General features: G+C 35.7%; 1 protein-coding gene and 1 long non-coding RNA gene across 2 annotated transcripts in view; one reads left to right on the top strand and one right to left on the bottom strand.

The window, feature by feature from the left end:
- The window catches only part of LOC105484673 (uncharacterized), a 202,625-nt gene that overhangs the window by 79,969 nt on the left and 100,569 nt on the right, over nucleotides 1-22,087 (top strand). The window lies entirely within an intron of this gene.
- On the bottom strand, nucleotides 1,728-20,689 carry LOC105484672 (ATPase H+ transporting V1 subunit G3). The gene is made up of 3 exons (XM_011746516.3): nucleotides 20,534-20,689; nucleotides 8,688-8,788; nucleotides 1,728-2,564 (listed from the first exon to the last, which is right to left on the bottom strand). The coding sequence occupies exons 1-3, from the start codon at nucleotides 20,613-20,615 to the stop codon at nucleotides 2,391-2,393; spliced, it is 357 nt and encodes a 118-aa protein (XP_011744818.1). The 5' UTR covers nucleotides 20,616-20,689; the 3' UTR covers nucleotides 1,728-2,390.

Consider the following 22,087-nt stretch of genomic DNA (forward strand, 5'->3'; position numbering starts at 1 on the left):
TTACGGATTACAGCATTAAAAAAGAATCTTAGGCCCAGAGAGGTTGACTGAGTTGCCAGTAGGACATAGGAAGCTGGTGGTGCTGGCAGGACTGGATGTACAGTGTGCTGACACCCAAGTCTCATCTTTTGCTTCTAGGCCTGGCTCCACTTTACTTCTGAGAAAAATCCTCTACTGACTTTAATGTGTTTCTACAGTATTTAGGGCCTAAAAGATTATCCTTTCTTTTGTGCAGGCTCAGGAATTTATTATTAACTTGAGTGCTCCATGTAACATATTCAAGCTTTCACATCCAGAAAACTGGCGTCTTGATGGTTTTCATGAGATAAGACAGAAGACTACATCTTACGATATAAGGCAAATCACAATGCTTTGTTTTTCGGAATTATCTTTTCACATGATAACTCTCCAAATGTGCAATTTTAGTCATTATTTTATTTATCTAAGCTCTGCAGGATAGAGAAATTGAATTCTCCAAGTCTGTGTTGAGTAGAAATCCTCCAATGCCGTCCTAATGTCAGGGAGACACAACTTTAATTGATGCCTTTCCCTCCACTCCCTCAAAAAATGGGAGCCAGTTTTTCTAGGAACGTTTGATATCTTTCTCTTCTTTAACTGGGAATCAGTTTTCGTTCTAATAAATGGGGAATTATATCTCGTAAAACCAATAAACTGGTTTGGTTTTCCTTGCCCCAAAAGTTGGGAAAATGGAGAAACAAATAGAATTCAAATTTTCCTCCATTTACCTAACATGCATATAAAATTGACTATTTCTGAGATACTAAGATATGTGATAAAATTTTAACTTTTTCTCCTAAAAAGAAACAATGATACTAGTAATCTAAAACAGGGATCCCCAATGCCTGGGCCACAGACTGGTATCTGTCCGTGGCCTGTTAGGAACTGGGTCACCCAGCAGAAGGTCAGTGGTAGTTGAGCAAGCATTACCACCTGAGCTTGGCCTCCTGTCAAATCAGCAGTGGCATTAGATTATCATAGGAGTATGAATCCTATTATGATCTGCACATGTGAGGGATTTAGGTTGCATGTTCCTTATGAGAATCTAATGCCTGATGATCTGAGGTGGAACGGTTTCATCCCAAAACTATCTTGCCCTGCTACCCCTCCATCCTTGGAAAAATTGTCTTCCATGAAACGGGTCCCTGTTCTAAAAAGGTTGGGGACCACTGATCTAAAACAATGATCAATTAAAATCATTTCAGTTTATGATTTTAATTCCAGTCTAAACAAAAGTTAATTATTGTTACCAAACTATACATATAGTCAGAGATTCATATATTTGAAGATTATATGAATAGTTTGGTGACAATAATTAACTATTGTTTAGACTGGAATTAAAATTTGTCTGCATCTATTACTTGAAAATCAAAGACTTTATAGTACCCATGCTTCTTACTAATGCAAATACTGGAGCTGTGCAGGTAAGCAGTTTGGTAAGAAGTGAAGGGTGTGAACATTGGAGTCACATTGCCCAGTTCGAAGCCCAGTGCTGCCACTGTTATACAAACAACTCCAGGCAAGTTCCTTTGTTTTGCTTCTCATTTTGTAAAACAAGAGCACTAGTACTGCTTACACAGTAGGATTGAGATAATATATACATTTTTCTAACAAAGTACTTAGTATTTAACAAGAATTTAGCTTAGCTAAATTCTTGACTGGGCTAGTGGTACACTAACCTAATATATCCTCTGGGAGTTTTCTTTGTATTTCTTTTTTTTTTTTTTTTTAATTGTTTTCAAAGTTCCAAAATCTGTTACTAGCTTATTTATCATTTACTTTTTTCTTTTAAAATAGTATCTGTTTAGTTGAGATCAGACAGACAGAATGATTATAAAACCCATCTATGTTTAAAAATGGCTATATAACCCATCATTCTTTGTCTCTGTCTCTCTGTTTTACTGGTTTCCTCATTGATTACTGAATTAAATAAAACCATTGACATGTTCATTTTTAGATCTGTTGAAGAGTCATAATTATATCTTGCTTAAAGATGATCTTTTAGCAAATTACCTTTTAACACAATTAAGAGTACATTTTCTAAATCGATGAAAAGGAGAAGGAATAAAAAACCCACGCCCACTAAAAAGCTGTCATGACCATGTATTTCTTTCAAGTGTTACTCTTCTGCATTCTTGACTTACTCCAAGTTAAATGATAAGGTCATAATTATTACTAGAAAAGATATAGCAACAGTGGTATTTTGTTTTGTTTAATTCAGTGCTGATGTATGAGTTATGTCACATTTCCTGTAAATGTAAATTTAAGGTTCGCATTTCAAATTTCTTAATATAAAAACATGAAGCCATAAGCAACCAGGTGGCACTCACACACCTTTTTTTTTTTTTTTTCTTGAAAACTATGTTGTACATTTAGTTGGTGGCTCTGTAGTTCACATGGATTTCTGGTTTCATGTCACAGACCATACTCAAGAGCTGGTTCATCACACTTTCCATATGTTTATTGTAGTGTCCATTAAGTTCTTGTATCTTCCCTAATGTTTGTTCTTCTATTTCATCTGAGAGATTACTCTGAGAGCCCATTATCTACCAAAACAAAACAGACAGAATTCATATCATAATACAATTTTTTTACAAGTTAAATTTGTCCTAGCCTGTTTACTGATGATTGTCCTATGATGCACAATTTTTGTAGATTTTTTTTTGGAGAACCAACAGGATCACCAATGCTATGAGTGGGAAGGATGAACTTTCATAAAATATTGAAACTGGTCATAGCAGGTTACTTTCACTTTTAACCAACCTCCACATGTTACAAATTGAATACACATTTGTAATCATTAAACCATGCCCAGAAGTTCTTTTCCATCACATTTTTCATGTATTTATAATCGTTTCCATTTAGTTCCCATATATTCCCTATTGTTTACCTTCCGAGTTATAAGTCTGGAAAACATAGTTGAAAGACACCATTAAACCCACTTTTGCTGGTTTTTAAAGACTGAATAACTAGTTTTTCTATTTTTAAAATACATTATCTGAATTGTGTCTTGTTTTTATCAGGAAGACATTCACAATGTGTCCTGTAAGATACCTTTATGTGCACAAATGTATTTCTTTTCTTTCTTTCTTTTTTTTTTTTTTTTTGAGACAGAGTCTTACTGTGTCACCCAGGCTGGAGTGCAATAGCGTGGTATTGGCTCACTGCAACCTCCGCCTCCCAGGTTCAAACGATTCTCCCGCCTCAGCCTCGCAAGTAGCTGGGACTACAGGCATGTGCCACCACACCCTGCTAATTTTTGTATTTTTAGTAGAGACAGGGTTTCACTATGTTGGCCAGGTTGTTCTCAAACTCCTGACCTCATAATCTGCCTGTCTTGGCCTCCCAAAGTGCTGGAATTACAGACGTGAGTCACAGCACCCAGCTGCTGAAGTGTGTTTCTTTGGGTAATAGATATTATCTTGAAAAATTTAGTGTAAGTTGTATTTCTTTCAAATTGAATATGCTTGTTCATTTAGTTACATCATAATTGTAGACACAGTTTAATATATCTTTCTAATTGCTCTTTAATTGCCAGAGATTCCCATTATTTTCCATTATCTTCTCTTTCCATGTAGCTTCTTTATCAAGGAATGATTTGACCAAAATATAATTTCATCAGAGGAGTTAACAATTTAAAGGAATTCTGCAGTAAAACACTTTGAAAGTTAGCCTTTACTAAAGCAAAAAATCAACTCCTAATGTATCTCCTTTGTAAATTCAGCCTTTCTTAAACATGGCATTTTAAAGACAAGAAGACTGTTTTATGTTTGTTTGCTTTTTCCTTCTGTGAGTGTTTAGGAAAAGTATGCATTTAATTTAATCCAAGATACTCCAGTAATGATTGACTTCTACTTCAGTGTGGTTAGACTATTCTAAATTCTAAAATCTGCATGATCTTTTTGAGTCCTAGGCTTGAAATCAAATGCCACTGAAGTGCTTGGGTTCGAGTTCTTTTCTGTTTACAGTCCAGGCAATGGGGTCTTCTCAGTTCAAAGAAAATAATTTTGAAAAGTTACAGCTTCTAAGACATCAAATAACTTTTGCAGAATAACATTTTGATAAGTGAGTATACAAGAAGCAGAAACATATGGATCGAATTTCCCTTGCTAAGAAGAAATTTTAAAATAGAAGAGATCTACTTATTGAAATGGTTCTACCAAGCTCAAAATTTTTCCTCTAAATTTAGTGTCTTAAGTGGGATTCTACTAAATTAAAAAAAATTGTCTAAATTCAATGTCTTCTAGTGGTAAAAAATAAAAAACAAACTTGTGAAACTATTACCTACTTTTCTTTGGAACAGTATTAAAAATAGTTGTCTTTGGGTTGGTTTAGTGTAACTGTTGCGAATGACTTTGGAAAAGTTAATCTCAATCTCAGGTTCTCTATTTTTTTAAATAGGGATAATATCACCCATTTGATAAGATACTATAAAATGCAAACCAGATTCATTGGTAAGTGTGCAGAGCAGTTGTGTCTAACAAAAGTGTAATATGAGCCACAAAGGCAGCTCATATATATATATAAAATTATAAATTTTCTAGAAGCCACATTAAAAGTGTAAAAGAAGTAGGTGCAGTTATTTTAATAATATATTTAACCTAATAATATTCATATTTTGACATACAATCAATATAAAAATTATTACATTCTTTTATTTCATACTAAGTCTTTGGAATATGGTATGTATTTTACACTTAAAGCACATCTTGATTGGGACTAGCTACACTTCATGTGCTTAGTAGCTACATGTGAAGTGGTCACCATTTTGGACAGTGCAGCAATAAATGACAGCTGTTAATATTAGTTGAATTCTTAATGTGGCTTTTCAAGACACCCTAATCATTTTCCAGACAGACTTATAAAGATGACTCTTAGCACAGAAGTTTAACTCTGAACAAGTAATCAGTACATGTTAGTGATTACTAGTATAATTTTCACTGATTACTCTACTTATACTTTTCAAATTTTTCCAATCTGTTTTGTATTTTCAGAAACATTGTAATACCCTTGTAATATCCCATAATCCTGTGTCTCATCCTGCATAATTAAACAAAATATTGTTTCTGAGTTTATTTGATGCCCAGTGATTTGAGTTCCTGCAGTGTTTCCTATGCAGTACTATAACAATGACTAGTCATATACTATTTTAAATGGTTTTCCTAGGGAAGAATTCCATATCTTGATATCTGCAGGCTGAGTATTGATTTAACTCATGTAGGAGTTTCAGTGAATGAAGGTAAGTGGCACAAAGGCAAGAATCATGTTCCTTGATGTATTATAAGTGCCTTAAACACTATCTGACACTTAATAGATGCTCAATATACATTTGTATTGAGTAGAATGATCAGATCTCTTGATATTACAGAGAACTCATTACCTATGTTCTGTTGCTCATGTTGGTGGAAGCCTGTTACCTGAATGTTTGGAAGAATGTATAAGTTAGTAGTCGATAATTCTGTAACATGTCATGATAGGTTTAAGAGTGACACGTGAGGACTTCTCCATTTTAATTTTCAGAATGTCAGTGTTGAAACTGATGTATAGCTTTACACCATAATGACTGATGGTGATGGAAGATCTTTAAATATTCAATACGTTTCCTTATAAGTTGTTTAAATGTTCCAGTTTAAGGTAAAGCAGAGCTTCAGGTCCCATCGTCACAAGAAAAACAATTTTATGCTCTCAATTTGTGACTGTCTCCAGCAAACAAAATGCTCTTGGGATATAAATTCAGGAAGAAAGAGTAAAGATATAAAGGTCTTCAGTATTTCCAAGGCAACCATTTTCAGATTTTTTTTTTTTTTTTTTTTGAGACGGAATCTCGCTCTGTCTCCCAGGCTGGAGTGCAGTGGCACGATCTCGGCTCACTGCAAGCTCCGCCCCCCGGGTTCACAACATTCTCCTGCCTCAGCCTCCCGAGTAGCTGGGACTACAGGCACCCGCCACATCGCCCGGCTCATTTTTTGTATTTTTGGTAGAGACGGGGTTTTACCGTGTTAGCTAGGATGGTCTCGATCTCCTGACCTCGTGATCCGCCCACCTCGGCCTCCCAAAGTGCTGGGATTACAGGCGTGAGCCACCGCGCCCGGCCCATTTTCAGATTTTCTATTTAGATTCATGATCTATCTGACTTTTACTTGTATTAACAACAGATTTAATTTTTCTACTATAGTCCAGATTTCTTTTTAGCAATGTAATATCTTCTTTAGATAGGGTAGCACTAAGGAAGGGATAAATAGATTTTTGATGAAACAATATTTGCTAATGTACAGCCCACATTGGGATACCTGCTTCCGTTGATAAGTCAGGGAACTTGAAAAATCACATATATTAACAAGAGCTAAAAAGCAACAAAAAGTAACATCAAGATACAACACCCACAGCAGACAGGAGGCTGGTTTCTTGAGTCTCCTCCCAGACCTCTTAATTGCCCTGGGTTAATGAGGATGAGATTTAAGTGGAATAGCAATATGCCTGACATATGGAGGTCACGCCAAGGAGAGAAGATCTGTGCTAATGGTTTTACAATATGCTTGAAGTAGCCGAGGCTTAAATATGCTGACCTTTCTATGTGAGCTTTTGATCAAATAACTGTGAAATTGGCTTGGAGTGCTAATTATGAGAGCGATGAGGAGTTTTAATTATTTAATTATGAACTAAAGCAGAAAACAAATAACCAGAACAAGATATATATCTGATAAGATTCCTCTGGGGAAATGATATTTGAAGAGATTTAACATCAGCACTTTCTGAAATTGTGATCAGTTCTGTTATTACTTAAAAAAAATGGAAATAATTATATCAGAAATATCCTATATAAGATAATCAAAGCTGGAGAATGTTAAGGATGATTATTTTCTCAGGTCCTAATAGATTATGGCTATGAGAGGATTCAATAAGAAAGAAAATCAAAGAAAAAAATATTATTCGTTCTTTCAACAAATATTTATTGCATGTCTACTGTGTGGCAGGCACTGTTCTAATGTCTAGGAAAATAGAGACCAAAACCAAGAAATGATTCTTTTGGTGTTTAAAGCCCCAGAAGGAAAGATAGGCAATATGCAAAAAAAGTAAATATAAAATATATCAGATAATGCTAAGTGTATGAGGAAAAAGAATGGACTACAATATGTATTTATGACAGACACAATTTTAGATAAAGTGATCAGGAAGAGGCACTAACAATTGAATTGAGATCAGAGAAAGATGAATGTATCTAAAGAAAAAAAATGTAGGACATGAGAATGGTACATGCAAAGGCCCTGTGGTAGGGGCATGTTCTATCTGTTTGAGGAAGAACAAAAGACCAATATGGATAGAACAGAACTAATAGAGTCTAGGGTGGTAGAAAATGTGGTGAGAGAGATAGCCAAAGGCCAGTCATGGAGGGTTGTATGAACTTAGGACTTTAGGATTTCTTATTTTTGAACACTGATAAAAATTTGTGTGTTTGCTGAGTGGTCCACTTAATCCTAGAAAGGACATTTTTTATTTGACAAAAAAGGTTTTGTTATTATGTAGTCCAATATATCTGATCCTACATGAACTCCTTATCCATTACCATTAAAATAAAAGTTGTAAATAAAGAAGATTTCCAAACTGCTAATAATTTATTTGAAATGTCAGGCTTCTGCACAGAGCTTTGTTTATATTTTTACTGAGGCCAAAATAAAATGTCATAAAAAATTTAGTTATGATACATGGAGTTTAGCACTTTCTTTTAGCCCATGTTGCAACATGGAAAGGAAGGTATAGGCTCCAAAGATTTCATGCATTTATGATTTACAGTAAGCTGCAGATATTTAAAAATATGCCAGTGTAGGAAAAAGCATTTCTTTATCTCTAAATGAAAGATTTATTGAATGAGTCAGCCAGTTGCAAAGGGAAACATCAGGAAATACCAGAAAGCTTTTCAGCAATTTGCAGCAATATCTACTTTGGTCATTTGTAAATCTTGGAAATGTTATTTATGTAACTAAACATATATATTTATATAAAAATAGGTTCTCTCAAGTTTTTGCTTACTAAAATATGTTAGTCAACAATCAGTGGTAGGAATGAGACTTTAAGCAATCCATTCAACTTGTATATTTGTGAATATGATTTTTAACATATACTATATATTACGTAATAACTACTGATTGACCCTTTGTGTGAGAAATTAAAAATGCGTTGAAAGTGAAAACGTAAAATCAGTAATTATTATGTTTAAGATTTAGCTTGATGTTCAGCTTGGTTGAACTATATCTTCTCAATTGCAGCATATTTTTTTCTCTCAGTATTCTATATTACACCTTATGAATATGCGTCTTATCTATTCTGCATAAGAAACAGTGCTGACTTTCTCTTTTTTTTTGTTTTTGAGACGAAGTCTTGCTCTGACGCCCAGGCTGGGGTGCAGTGGCATGATCTCGGCTCACTGCAAGCTCCGCCTCCCAGGTTCACACCACTCTTCTGCCTCAGCCTCCCGAGTAGCTGGGACTACAGGCACCCGTCACCACGCCCGGCTAAATTTTTGTATTTTTTTAGTAGAGATGGGGTTTCACCGTGTTAGCTAGGATGGTCTCTATCTCCTGACCTTGTGATCCGCCCGCCTCGGCTTCCCAAAGTGCTGAGATTACAGGAGTGAGCCACCGCGCCCGGCCAGTGCTGACTTTCTTACTCACCTTAGATTGTATTAATCGAAACTCCTTATCTCTCTGCATTCTGTACTGGTCAACTTCTACCATTGCTTCCTCCTTGGCTTGCTTCAATCGCTTTCCTTTTCCTGAAAATTAACAATTATATATATATACATATATTAACAAGGATATATATAAATAACTGTATATATATGTTACATATGCATATGGAACTGCAAACTTAGTTTTTTTAAAATAGATACATTCCTCATTATTTTTTGATTATTTTTTCTAGAATGGCAAACTTTACTAAAAAACAATAGATATTGAAAATTTTATTATTTTTTATTGGATTCTTCAGGGCATGTAAATGACAACTTTTTTTTCACACTTACATGTTTAAATAAAATATCTGCCCATTTACTCACAGCAGTAATGCCAGAGAACAGATTTTAGCTGTCACTTATTCAAAAAGACATTATTTGGTCAGATTTTCGGTCTTGATTTGCTGCCAGAATCCTTCAGTCCACACCAACTGGATCCTATTTAACACTGGCAGATCTCCAAAATCGCTACAAACATGCAACTCAGACTCTATCAAACTAAACTTACAATTTTTAAAAACGGTTTATTGGGATTTTTCCTTACCATTTGTTGACTCTACAATGTCTGATTAAGCCTCACAATACATCAAAGCAATTTTTTTTTTTTTTTGTAACTTTCTCTGAGGGGAACTTGCTTGAAAGTGGCTATAAAACCAATTGTTTTTAATGATTAGGAGATTTAGTTAAGTAGCCTTTTTTCTTTTATTAAGAGCAAAGGTGTAAGCCTTAAGCTAGCAGACAACATAAATGAAAGTTTTAGACGAATACAATGCTGTGGCAATCATTAGCTGAGCACATGACTTTTTCTGACAACAAGAGTAAGTTTGGTGGGGGGGGCGTGGTTATAGACTAATATTAATTGGTGCTTTGCTCTCTCCACCCACCACCTTGGGGCTTAGCTACTAATGCTTCATGATCATTAAAACTTTAAAGAAATTCTGAACTACATTAAAATTCTTTTTTTCTATGAATCTATTGTCTTTCAATTTCAGTAAAATACCTGTATTCTTTTGCCCATTTAATAGATTTTTCCTCTGATAATGTTTCTTAAGTATTGTTTACAATTTCTGTCAACCATTTGTTATATTGTAAAGACTTTGAACTATAAAAAAATGTGTTCTCAGGTAGCATGAAAGAAAATCCGAGTGTAAACTTTTATTTGTCTTCCATTTACCTATGTATGTATCTACCTTTGCAGCATTTGCACAGAGATTATTTCTCAATTTCTTTCTCTTCTGAGTTGCTTCACTAGTCACTGTATGTATGTGGAATAAAAAGAGTCACTGAGTTACGTATTGAAATGTGTCTCTTTTAATGTCTACCACCCTTGAATGGAACTGGGAAGTCCTCATTCAGGACAGACATTTCGCTCTGCCTACACTTTCTTTAAAATCCAAGGTCTGCTGAAAACTGCTGCTCTTCTGTTGCTTGAGGCATAATGGAACATTAATAGCAATGCTTATCTTTATCTTAATTAATGCTCATTACCATTTTGTATATACCGATTCCTTCATTCTCTATAGTTGTAACCATTTTGTGACAACTACACGTATGTTATTCACAGAGATTCTCTGTGAACAGAATAAATCAATGATATGTTGGTAGGAAAAACTATTCCTTGATCTCCAACCTGCTTTCTTCTATCTGTTTGTCATTTACATCAGGACAAAAATACAGAATGTTAATGTATTGATTTTTGTTTAGTAATAATGGGTTGTAGGATACATAATTATTTTACAAAATAAATCACATGCCTCACTACTCTCCATCTTAATTGCATAATATCTAAAAATAGTGGTTTTAAAGTTATGCCTCTCTAGCACATTAAAAAAAAAATCATAGGAAAGGCTCTGTGTGCCCTACCCTTGAGCAGAATTCAGCACTCCACTAAGAGGCTGTATATTAGCTCCATCACACGGTGACAGGCTCAGAGTGTGTCTGTGATTCCCTTGTCATGGCACCAGTCACCTGCTGGTTCTCATTCAATTAAATGGGAGAGCCACAGGGAAATCGTTGCTGGCACAGCAATTTTCTGGATAGACTCAGCAGCTGCTGCTGTGTGAGAGCCTGCATATGCTCCACCTGATTTAATCCAGTGGAAAAAAACTGGAGCCTAAAGCCCACTGTTCTGTTAGAGGTGAAGCAAAATGCATGCATCAAATCCACTCATACTAACCTCTAACTTGCTTCTCTCTCTGTGTAAGAATATGGCAATTCTGAAATTATACTTATTTCTTTGTAAGCATTAAAAACATGGCTGCTGTGACCAAAAGTGGGAAGAAAAGACATTTGGACTGATTTTCAGGTGGTTTGTGGGAAAAGGATTAAGAAAATCAATTTTGGGCAGCAATTTTACACACTGAACTCTGTGTAGGAGACAAAGGGTAATGCTCGAAGATGGAATCTTCCTGGCCTTCTCATTAGGACAGGCCAGGTGAACTGACTGTTCCCAGAGGTGATAAGTTCGTGAGGTACAGATAAACCTAATTCTGTTGATTGCTAAATTTGTTCCAGACTCTTCCTGATGGAGAAGATAGGGTTTCATTTATCATCTAAGGCAATCAGAATCATGCACTAGGCATCACTGCAATAAAACATTAGAAGCTTTGTAACTTTTAGCAGGTTACTGAGTTTTCTCATCTATAAGACAGAGTTAATAATGTACTATAAAAAGTTATTGGAGGGATTATTAAAAATGTATATAAAATGCTTGACAAAAGTAGTTATTTAATTATTTTAAATCATTATTAGGAAAACAGGTCCAATTCCTAGGGGCCTTTTGCTAAAAAAAAAAAAAAAAAAAAAGGCAAGGAGTGAAAAAAAAAGAAGGTAAGGAATAAAGCATGAGTTTGAGGAGAAGTCCTTAGGCTGTCACTAGAGAAGCCTCTGGAAGCTTTCTCTAGGATATTTAATTGGAGGTATGCAGAGGACAGCTGGGCAGACAAGATTGGGATGCAGGAGGAAGGTCTGAAATGAGGACAGAGATTTGCATGTTAGTCATTGGGGCCTGTTTATGTGCTGGTTATAGCAATGGGATTTAGACAGAAGTCAAGGGAGAGTATACAGAATGAGGAGAAAAGAAGGCTAAAGTCTCAACTTGGGGGAATATTAACACTCAACCTTCAAGAAAAAGGAGGAGGAAGCTTGGAAGGAGCAAGTAGTAGTCAGAGAAGTAGGAGAAACCAAAAGACAGAAGAGAACATTCCAAGAAGGATATGGCCAGCAGTATCAAATGACACAGAGAACTGACACAGAGAACTGAAATAAGAGATATTTAATCAATGTTACTAGATGTCTATTATGCACCACACACTATTGTAGATCTATGGATATAGCAGTGAAAGCTGCAAACTTTTTGTTTCATGGAGTTTGTGTTCTGAATGTAGTTGGGGAGATAAAAATAGAAAATGGACAATAAGTATATAATATGTCAGGAATGATGATGAAGAAGAAAGGAGAATAAGGGGTAGAGAAACATGGTGGTGGATTCTACTTTAGACAGCTCAGGCCTCTCAGATGAAACAGTATGTGAACAGAGGCCTAAAGGAATAAGGCAACTAGTCATGCAGATATCTGAAGGGGAGAAGTCTTCCAGGCAGAGAGAACAGCAAGTGCAGAGGCCTTGAGGTGGGAGGATGTTTGCCATGCTGAAGGGAGAGCAAAAATACCATCATGGCTGGAGCAAAGAGAAGAGGATGGTTGAATGTTAGGAGATGGTATTAGATAGTAGCAGGACCAGGTCATATTGATCTCACAGGGCATGGTAAGAATTTTGGTCTTTGGAATACTAAATTCATGAAGGGTTCTTAGCCAAGGCGTGACACAATACTACTTGTGATTTAAAAGGATTTCTTGACTGGGCATAGTGGCTCATGCCTGTAATCACAGCACTTTGGGAGGCCGAGGCAGGTGGATCATGAGGTCAAGGGATCAAGACTATCCTGGCCAACATGGTGAAACCCCATCTCTACTAAAAATACAAAAGTTAGATGAGCATGGTGGTGCATGCCTGTAGTTCCAGCTACTTGGGAGGCTGAGGCAGGAGAATCTCTTGAACCCAGGAGACAGAGGTTCAGTGAGTCGAGATCACGCCACTGGGAACAGAGTGAGACTCTGTCTCAAAAAAAAAAAAAAAATTTCTTTGGCTGGTGTGGTGAAAATAGAAAATACACTGTGGGGTAAAGGAGAAGCAGAAAGATCAGTCTGGAATTTGTTGCAATTGTTCAGGCAAATGTTAATAATTGCTGGAAATGGTAAAGTAGTAGTGGAGCTGGCAAGAAGAGGGTAGATATATTTTGGAGGTGGAGCTGATACATGAGCATGAGAGACAGGTACGAGTCAATGATGACACCAACATTTTATTTTGGGGATGGAGTCAATACTGCAATTTCGTTGATATGCCTATTCAATATCCAATAGTGACGCTGAGAAGGCTGATGTTTACATGAACTTAGAGATCAGGGAAGCAACGAGTGCTGGGAATATCAAGTTTGGGAGTCATCAACATGAAGCTGGTATGTAAAGCCATGAGATTAGATGAGACCACCTCAGAAGTATCTGCTGATATATAAGAGAATAGGTCCAAATTGGGGTCCCGACTTTAGAGATTGAGAAGACAATAGGAAGCCAACCATAAGAGTAGTGTTCCAAAGTCAAATGAAGAAAGAGTTTCAAAGATGAAAGAGGGATCTAATTGTGAATGAGATATTGAATTAACATTGGGTTTAGCAAGACTGGTGATCTTGGCAAGAGGAGCTATTGGTGGAGTTATACGAAGAAATGTTCAATAGAAAATGGAATGAAAAATTGTAGACACAGGGAATATAGGCAATTTTTTTGAGAAGTTTTAACCAACAAAGCAGAACAAAGAAAATAAAATAAGGGCTCAAGGTGGTCAAGTGGATTTGACAGTTAGAGGGTTTAATTGTGCCCCCCGAAAAGATATGTTGGAGTCCTAACTCCTGGTACCTCTAAATGTGACCTTACTTGGAGATAGGGTCTTTGCAGATGTAATCAGGTTAAAATGAGGTATAAGGGATTAAGATGGGTCCTAAATCCAATAATTGGTTCTCTTATAAGGGAAATTTGAATACAGAGGCATAGAGTCAGAGCAGACACACAGGGAGGAAGGCCATGTAATAATGGACATACAGATTCAAACGATGCAGCTGCAAGACAAGGAGTGCCAAGGATGACTGGCTACCACAATGACCAGGAAAGAGGTATGGGTGTTTCTCCCTTAGTTCCTCCAGAAAGATCCAACCCTGCTGGAACCTTCTGTTTGGACTTCTGGCCTCCAGAACTCTGAGATAATCAATTTCTGTTTAAAGTCACCTAGTATATGGTAGTTTGTTACAGCATCTCTAGGAAACAAATGCAGAGAATCAGCAAGGAGCATAGAGAAAACAATGCTAGTTGAGCATTGGAGCCAAAGCCAGATACCCTAGTGCGGTGAAAAGAGTAGATATTGAAATGAATGTGCCACCTGACAAAAATATGCATAAACAGTTCAGAAGCCATTTTTATTTGCTGTATAAACAAAGGGTACTTTGGTAATGTTTGAAGATTTCTGTTAGTAATAACAATTTTTGATCTATTCTACCACTCAGAAAACAAAGCAAAACCAAACCAAACAAAACTTCTTGGCTTTAGGGGGTTGTCAATATTAAGATGAAACCAACCTGATTCAAAGAATGCTCTTACTTTTCCCAGCTACTACAAACATTGGGAAAGAAATGTCACCAGAAAAACAAAGAGGCAACCTCTCCCTTGGTGACTGTCACTGCTAGAGCTTCTCTTACACTAAATCTATTGCCTGTCAGATCTCCACTTCCTGGATATTTTCTTTTGCTTTTCTTCTACTTGTATCGTCCTTGTTAAAAATACAATAAATAGTTTTGTGTAGCTCCTGGACTGAATATAACCAAATCCTATTAATAGATGAAAATGCTCTGTGGTTATTATTTTAATATTACCTACTTGAAGAAATGAAAGCCCAATACACTTACAAATACCCTGTTAGTCTGTGGACTATAAAGGAAGAGGAAGTATTTACAGGCCTACAAAACATGCAAGACAGGCCATGAAATTCTTATACAACAACTTTTATTTTATTAGTTTATTAAAAGTCTTGTCTTTATGAACAAAAGCATCCACTTGCATAGTGAAGAATTTATTAAATCGAGGTGCTTGTTTAAATAATTCAGAATATATGCCTATTTGGAAGCAAATAGGAAATTTGCTGATTTTAAAAAATTATTGATGGTTGGCATCCTAAAGACCCACAAAAATAAATCTGAATTATAGTATTATCTGATGTATTATCTAGAATGCAGAAATATTTTCTTAAGTATTTATTTTGCACCGAAGTATAATTCAATGAAAGACCTCATAGAGGACCAGCTTAAGAAATCTCCAGGACTTAACTATTTTGCTGTTTTTGCAACAAAATTCTTTTTATTGGATATTAAAATAATATTAATAGCTAAAATTTCTTGAGCAACTTCTATATGCCGAGTGGTGCTTTAAGTCTTTCATAAGTGTTAACTCAGTTAATCATGACAACTCCAAGAGGTAGGTACTGTTAATATCTCCATTTTGAGGCTGAGGAAATAGGCACAGCAAGGTTAAGAGGTAACCCGCCCAAGGTCACACAGCTAATAAGAAGCAGACGTTAGAGAGGCACCCAGGCAGAGCAGCTGTAGGGGATGAGCACTGACCATACGATTTTTAGAGAAAGCTAGACGAGTGTGTTCTTCACTTGTATTACAATTGTCTACAGCTTTTAGACATTTTTATTATAGCTGCTTGTTCAATTTTTCTCATCTCCGGATTGGAAAATTTACCTTTTTTTTTTTTTTTTTGCTGTTTCTTTCAATCTCTATCTTGTAATGCAATTTGTCATTTTTAGTTAAGCACAAATGCTACTTTCTGCAGCTTCCAAAGTAAATAAATTGAGTGTTTATTTCTAGGAGAGTTTACCATGTATGTTCAGAAATGATTTGGGAATATGAGTTCTTTATGTGATGTTGAATTGCATGCATTTGAGTATTTCAGAACGATGTTAATGCAGAGCTATAGAGTTTTAAAAGTTTGCAATGGGTGTAAGTGAAGTAAATACTTCTCTTAAAAAAGGTCATGACTAAAAGTAAAAATGCAACATATTTCAGAGAAACACAAGTCTCTATTCCTCCTGTTGATAATGGTACTTTGAATTTCTAATCTAATTTTGATTGAAGTTTCAGGTCAATACCCCAACCTGGATCTCCAGGGCAGATCTCTGATGTTTAGGTAACTTGTCTTGGACCAACACACCCACTTCTATGTTTTGATTAATGAACAATTTATTAAGTAAAGAGCATTGAATCTAGGTAAGATAATTTAAAGTAGTGCAAACTACTGTGATTTCATCTAAATTCAACCAAAATAGTAAGGCTATTTTGCACATAAATATGTGTGAGAGCTTTAACTAATAAATATAACCTGTAATCAGTGAATACAGACAAATATCTGAACATTTCTAGTCATCCTACCAGAAGCAGTCCCAGTTTCTTTGTTTTAGGAAAAGTAGACCCAGAACTTACAGCAGGGGTAAAAACAAATGGAATGAGATCATTCTAGTCTATTTCTTTCTTCTATTGTTATTACTTATAGTAACATACAAAAATACATGACATATATTAAAAATAAAAATAACTCTAGTGTGTATTTTGCTTTACTATCTTACACATATTTTTCTGATTCTTGCAACCTCTTGTTCATATGTATGTGTGTCTGCGTGTATTATAACTTCTATTTTTATTTACAGAAAGAAAATCTGAAACTTGGAGATGTTAAATGACATTAAGAATCATTGGTTTTCAACTCAAGCCAATGCTTTTATACTCTGCTACTTCCCAGTCTGACTTCCGAAGCCTGTCCACATTCCTGCCCACGTCCCTGTCACATTTCATCTCTCTCAGTAGCTGGTGTATGTCTTGAGAGCAGAGACATGCATATTCAATTTCTATAGACCTCATGGCCTTCTGGAGAGTTCCTGATACATCAAGTTCATAATCCCTTATCTGTATCCCTAAAGGCAAAACACATAGACCATATACTGTATTATGTAGTAATTGCACCAGGATCTGAGGCAGTTCTCCTTAATGGAATATATTAATATTTTTGCAGCATAATATAAAAATAACCGTATTAATCTTGTATTTTCCTGAAACTATTAACATGTGAATTGCTGTTTTCTTTATCTTTCCCTCTTTCTTGCCCTTCCTTCTTCCTCTCTTTCTTTTTCTTAAAAATAATACACTCAAGAGTCTTGTTCTCGCTCTCTATGCCCAAGTTTCTGAGAGTCTTGCAAATAGATTTAAGAAAGAGAAAATGACCATAGACCTTCTAATAGTGGTGTTCACTATTGTGACTTCTTGGTCCTCATTCTGAATCTCATTATGCCTTAATATGTCAGAATTTCAAATGAATCTTTTTGTGGAAAAATAAAGCAAAAGTATATGGGTTTACTAAAATGATAACTATCTTTACCTCTCCTGTCATCGTGACTCTTTTCCCTTTTTAAAATAGTAATTTGTGCATTTATCTCACTGGGAAGTTCTTTAAGGAAGAACTAGGTCTTATTCATCAGTGTAAACGTCAAAGTGGCCTGGAATTAGTCGATACCCAATGAACACTTATTGAATTAAATAAACAAATGAAACAAAAACCACTGAAACATTAGGGAAATTATAACATACCTAGTATATAAGGTAATATTTCTATTTTGCCATAGATTGCTTATGTGAGTAAGCTGTTGTAACTATAAACTGTAATACCTGCTGATAGCTTTAAGAAAACAGTTTCTATCCAGTTAAAACTGACCTCAAAGCCTGTGGCTTCTGAGGCAAAGAGGACAGGCTGACATTCTCCATAAAACTGAGTGCAGAGGTTAGTTGTTGAAAGTCAAAATATTTTCCAGCATGTCTTTAAAGCCTGGGTATTTATTATTACTGGTTGAATATCCCCTTGAATATTCATGAACAAAGACATGGCAGGCTAAGAAAAAAGTATGCAGGTATTTTAAGTTACTGGCAAATGAAATGAACATTTTTGTATAGAAATAAGACAATATGTACTTTTCAATACTGAATTCTGAGGAAAGATTGCCCAAGGGCAGCATATTCACTAGAGAAAAGGAAAAGAAATTGGACTTTTATCTTTATTCTGAAATTTGAAGCCAGGTTGCCCTTAGTGGCTTCCACCCCAAAACAACTTGCATTTTTAGCAATTCTTTTATTCTCTAAGGACTTGAAAAAAGGAGAAATAGTTGGTAAAAATTATTTGGGTCATACAATAATATTGATTAATCTATACTCAATATTTGATTTTGTATCCTCCATAATAAGAAAGCAAAGGCAACATAACTATCACATCTTTAAATTATCTGATCTTCTGTTCTGAAAGTTTTAAATATTGTTAAAGAAGTGTTTTAAAAGGCCTGGCATGGTAGCTCACTCCTGTAATCGCAGTAATTTGGGAGGCAGAGGCAGGTGGATCTCTTGAGCTCAGGAATTTGAGACCAGCCGAGCAATATGGTGAAACCCCCATCTGTACAAAAATACAAAAATTGGCCAGGTGTGGTGCTGTGTATCTGTGGTCCCAGCTACTCTATAGGCTGAGGTATGGCTTTAGCCTGAGATGAAGGTTGCAAGGAGCCCAGATCATCTGCATTCCAGCCTAGGAACAGAAGCAGACCCTGTCTCAAAAAAAAAAGAAAAGAAAAGAAAAGAAAGAAAGGCAGAAAGGCAGAAAGGCAGAAAGGCAGAAAGGCAGAAAGGCAGAAAGAAAGAAGAAAGAAAGAAAGAAAGAAAGAAAGAAAGAAAGAAAGAAAGAAAGAAAGAAAGAAAGAAAGAAAGAAAGAAAGAAAGAAAGAAAGAAAGAAAGAAAGAAAGAAAGAAAGAAAGAAAGAAAGAAAGAAAAGAAAGAAAAGAAAGAAAAGAAAGAAAAGAAAGAAAAGAAAGAAAAGAAAGAAAAGAAAGAAAAGAAAGAAAAGAAAGAAAAGAAAGAAAGGAAAGAAGAAAGAAAGAAGGGAGGGAGGGAGGGAGGGAGGAAGGGAGGAAGGGAGGAAGGGAGGAAGGGAAGGAAAGAAAACCCTGAAACTTTTAAAAAGAGAAAATTCTCTATGCTGTTTCAACCACAGTCCTGAACTGCTTTGTTTTCTATAAAATTACTCTGCATTCATATCGTCTTGTAACCATTTCCACACTTTGCTGTAGGAAAAGAAATTGAGAAATAGGTAAAGTTTGCCTTCACTCTCTTTCTTCTTCCTTTCCTCTTCTATCATCTCCACCTGGAGTCGTTCCTTTTGTGTTGTTGATGCCCATGTTGCTGAATGTTCAGGAAATCTATTTATCTTAAGAAAAGGAAATGAGTTTACCTGTGGTTGAAAACCTTCGTGTACCTGCCTTATTCTGGACTTACTTTCTTATGTTGTCCATGTATTCCTTCATTTCATTTATTACATTTAAATAATTCAGTACCTACTCCAATCCCATCACTACATTCATCCCAAGAGTTACATAAGTAACATTTTGAAAATATGGCCCCTGTTTTGCCAGACTGAATCTAATTGCAGAGGCAGGACACACAATCACAAGGAGAGTGAATGACACTGCAAATTATTGTAGATTGAATAATGAGGTGATATGAAATGGGATAGTGAAAAAAAAAAGTCTTGGCTTTGGGAACCTGAATTCCAGTTGTAGGTCTGAGACATATTAATTTTTTTATTATACAAATTGTGTAAATTTTGTAAAGCGCAGTGGTTAAGATCTGGGCTTGGAAATTACAGCTCATCTAAATCTTGTCTCTACCATTTACCCTCTGTGTGACCTTGGACAAGTTGTACAATTTCTCTAAGCATCACTTTTGCTTTTTCAGTAAAGGTTGTGAGGAATAAAGATAAGCAATGAGCATGGTGCCCGGCACAATATTTTCTATTTTTAATATATAACCTTGAACAAATCAGTGACTCAATTTCTACATACATTGGGAATAATATTAATATCCTATTCATTTGGCTGTTGTGAGTATCAAAGAGAATAGGAAAGGGGTTGAAGTTCATTGAGGACATTCTATATGTAAGTACATGAATGCATGACCAAATGAAAAGACAGCTGAGTCCAGTGACAAGTGCCTGTAGTCCCAGCTATTTAGTAGGCTGAGGCAGCAGGATCTCTTGAGTTCAGGAGTTGGAGTCCAGCCAGGACAACATAGTGAGACCCCCGTCTCTTGAAAATAAATTAATAAAAATAAAAAGAGAGGTAGAAAATGAGAATAAAATGAAAATATTTTAAAATATTAGATATTAAAAAGCTATCAAGAGGTTTGAGAATGAGCTATTATTATTTTGATTTTATGGAAATGAAAACTGATGCTTATCAAAAGTAAGTAATTTGCTCAGGTTTACTCACTAATAAGTAGATTAAATCCAGAAGTTGTCTATCTCTTAACAATGTTGAGAAAACTGAGGCATGGCATAGCCAAGGTTTAAGCCCACATCTCTATAATCTTAATGTCCATGAACACGTGACCTCTCAAAAGAATCTGAATGAGGAAACTTCATCCGTACTCTAGAAATAAGGAACATATAGCTGGGTAATTTTAATGAATGGGTGAAGGTCTCACAGGGAGTACAGTAAACCAAAGTTTGAAACAAGGTCTGCCTAATCCAAAAGTCTACGCTTATCCTGCATTCCACTGCTTCGTTTATTTCGTGACAAACCCCTCACAAGTGAGACTTACTCTTCTTGGCTTCCTCTAGCTTGTCCTTGGCCCGTTTTTCTGCCTGAAGAAGCTGGTGGATTCCCTGAGACTGGCTCGTCATGGTAGTCTGCTCCAAGCAAGTGGCTTCTGTGAAATCTGGGAAGTAATGGGTTCACTTATTCTTTTAGAAATTAACATGTGACTCAGATTATTGTGTCAACAGAGAGTTCTAAATGCAGCTGTTTCAAACTGGCTTGATTGGCCTGGATAGCTGGGTCCCAAGGAAAGCCCGAGGTGGCATCTAGAAAAACAAGTTAAACCAATGTGAATAAATTGAGAACCTAACCATTTCTGCCAATCTTAGCTCTTCTGTATGAGATAAGGAGATATAGATGAGGTGTTGCATCTACTTATAAATAATGAGTAAGAGACCTTTTAAGAATGTTAATTTCCCTAATCTTCCAAGAAACGTTGACATGTTTACTGAATTTTTCTTTTAAGTAACAAGATCTTTCTTGTTCTTTGTCCCTGCAGTACTTTGTTTCGGGTCTTTTTCTTTGTTTCTAGTGATTCGGTTATCTGCTTGCAGAAAATGTGTTAATCTTTTGTTAGGAAAGAGATTCCCTAGCTTTGCGCATAGAAAGTGGACTAAGGATTTTTTTCCCCCAAGGTCTCAGGTGACAGGAATGAAAAGATTTCTTTTGGGCATTGTGCTGCTCTTAAGTAATGCTGTAGGTTGAAGTTCCAGGGAGATCTTAGTATTGTGACTAAACAATTAGTAATTTTAGCAGTAGTAATCGTAATAGAGATAGATTATAACTGTAGGTTTTGGGGTTAAAATAATTTAAGCATGCATTTTATATTATTCGGGGTTTGTGATAGGTATTATCCTAAGACAGTACAATAAAATCCATCATACTGGATTTGATTCGATCCAGTAGCAATTGGACAAATGAGAATATTGGTCACAGAGAAGAATCACAAAGTATCATTTATATGTAACTAAAATTTTTATTTCAGGTGAAAGGCTAATCTTTTGACTTAGAATAAGGCTTTTCCCCCTGACATGATTTGCAGATTGGAGTTTCACATGTTATTGCTCTCATAAACTATACCTCTATTGCCTCATCTATAAGTGCCAGGTTCATCTTCTTTAATAAGATGTCTAGATTTAAAGATAATTGTAAAACAATCTGGGCACTAAATCTTTTAAGGTTTTAATGATTATTTTCTCCTAATCTTTTCAAGTTGTCTCATCCATACCTATGTGCCTACATTATGTGTGCATTATCTTCAGCAAATATTTTCAAAAGGAAAAACTTTTCCACAGGATCACTTTTACTTTTTTTTTTTTCAGTCACATTTAATCAGCTTATAAAGTACTTAATTTGTATTGCATAATTACAATCCCTAGTGTAACTGGGATAAACCGATTTTCGAACAAACACAACGCTTGTCTGATCCCTCCCGACAAAAGGATACAAGGTGGCTTAACAGGAAGACGTCCTGGAACGGAAAAAGCCTTTGGGAATTACCCCAAATGGGGAATGAGAATGAATTTCATCCTCTCCTGACCCTCAAAAAATTACTCTC

This window comes from Macaca nemestrina, chromosome 1, assembly GCF_043159975.1.
Source record: "Macaca nemestrina isolate mMacNem1 chromosome 1, mMacNem.hap1, whole genome shotgun sequence".
Classification (NCBI taxonomy): Eukaryota; Metazoa; Chordata; class Mammalia; order Primates; family Cercopithecidae; genus Macaca; species Macaca nemestrina.

Excerpts from the sequence above, each read along its gene's own strand:
- LOC105484672 (XM_011746516.3), bottom strand. The coding sequence starts at position 20,615 with ATGACGAGCCAGTCTCAGGGAATCCACCAGCTTCTTCAGGCAGAAAAA. Across the intron at positions 8,789-20,533 it reads GCTAGAGGAAGCCAAGAAGA|GAAAAGGAAAGCGATTGAAG; the intron begins GTAAGTCTCACT and ends GTTAATTTTCAG. Across the intron at positions 2,565-8,687 it reads TTCGATTAATACAATCTAAG|ATAATGGGCTCTCAGAGTAA; the intron begins GTGAGTAAGAAA and ends TTGTTTTGGTAG.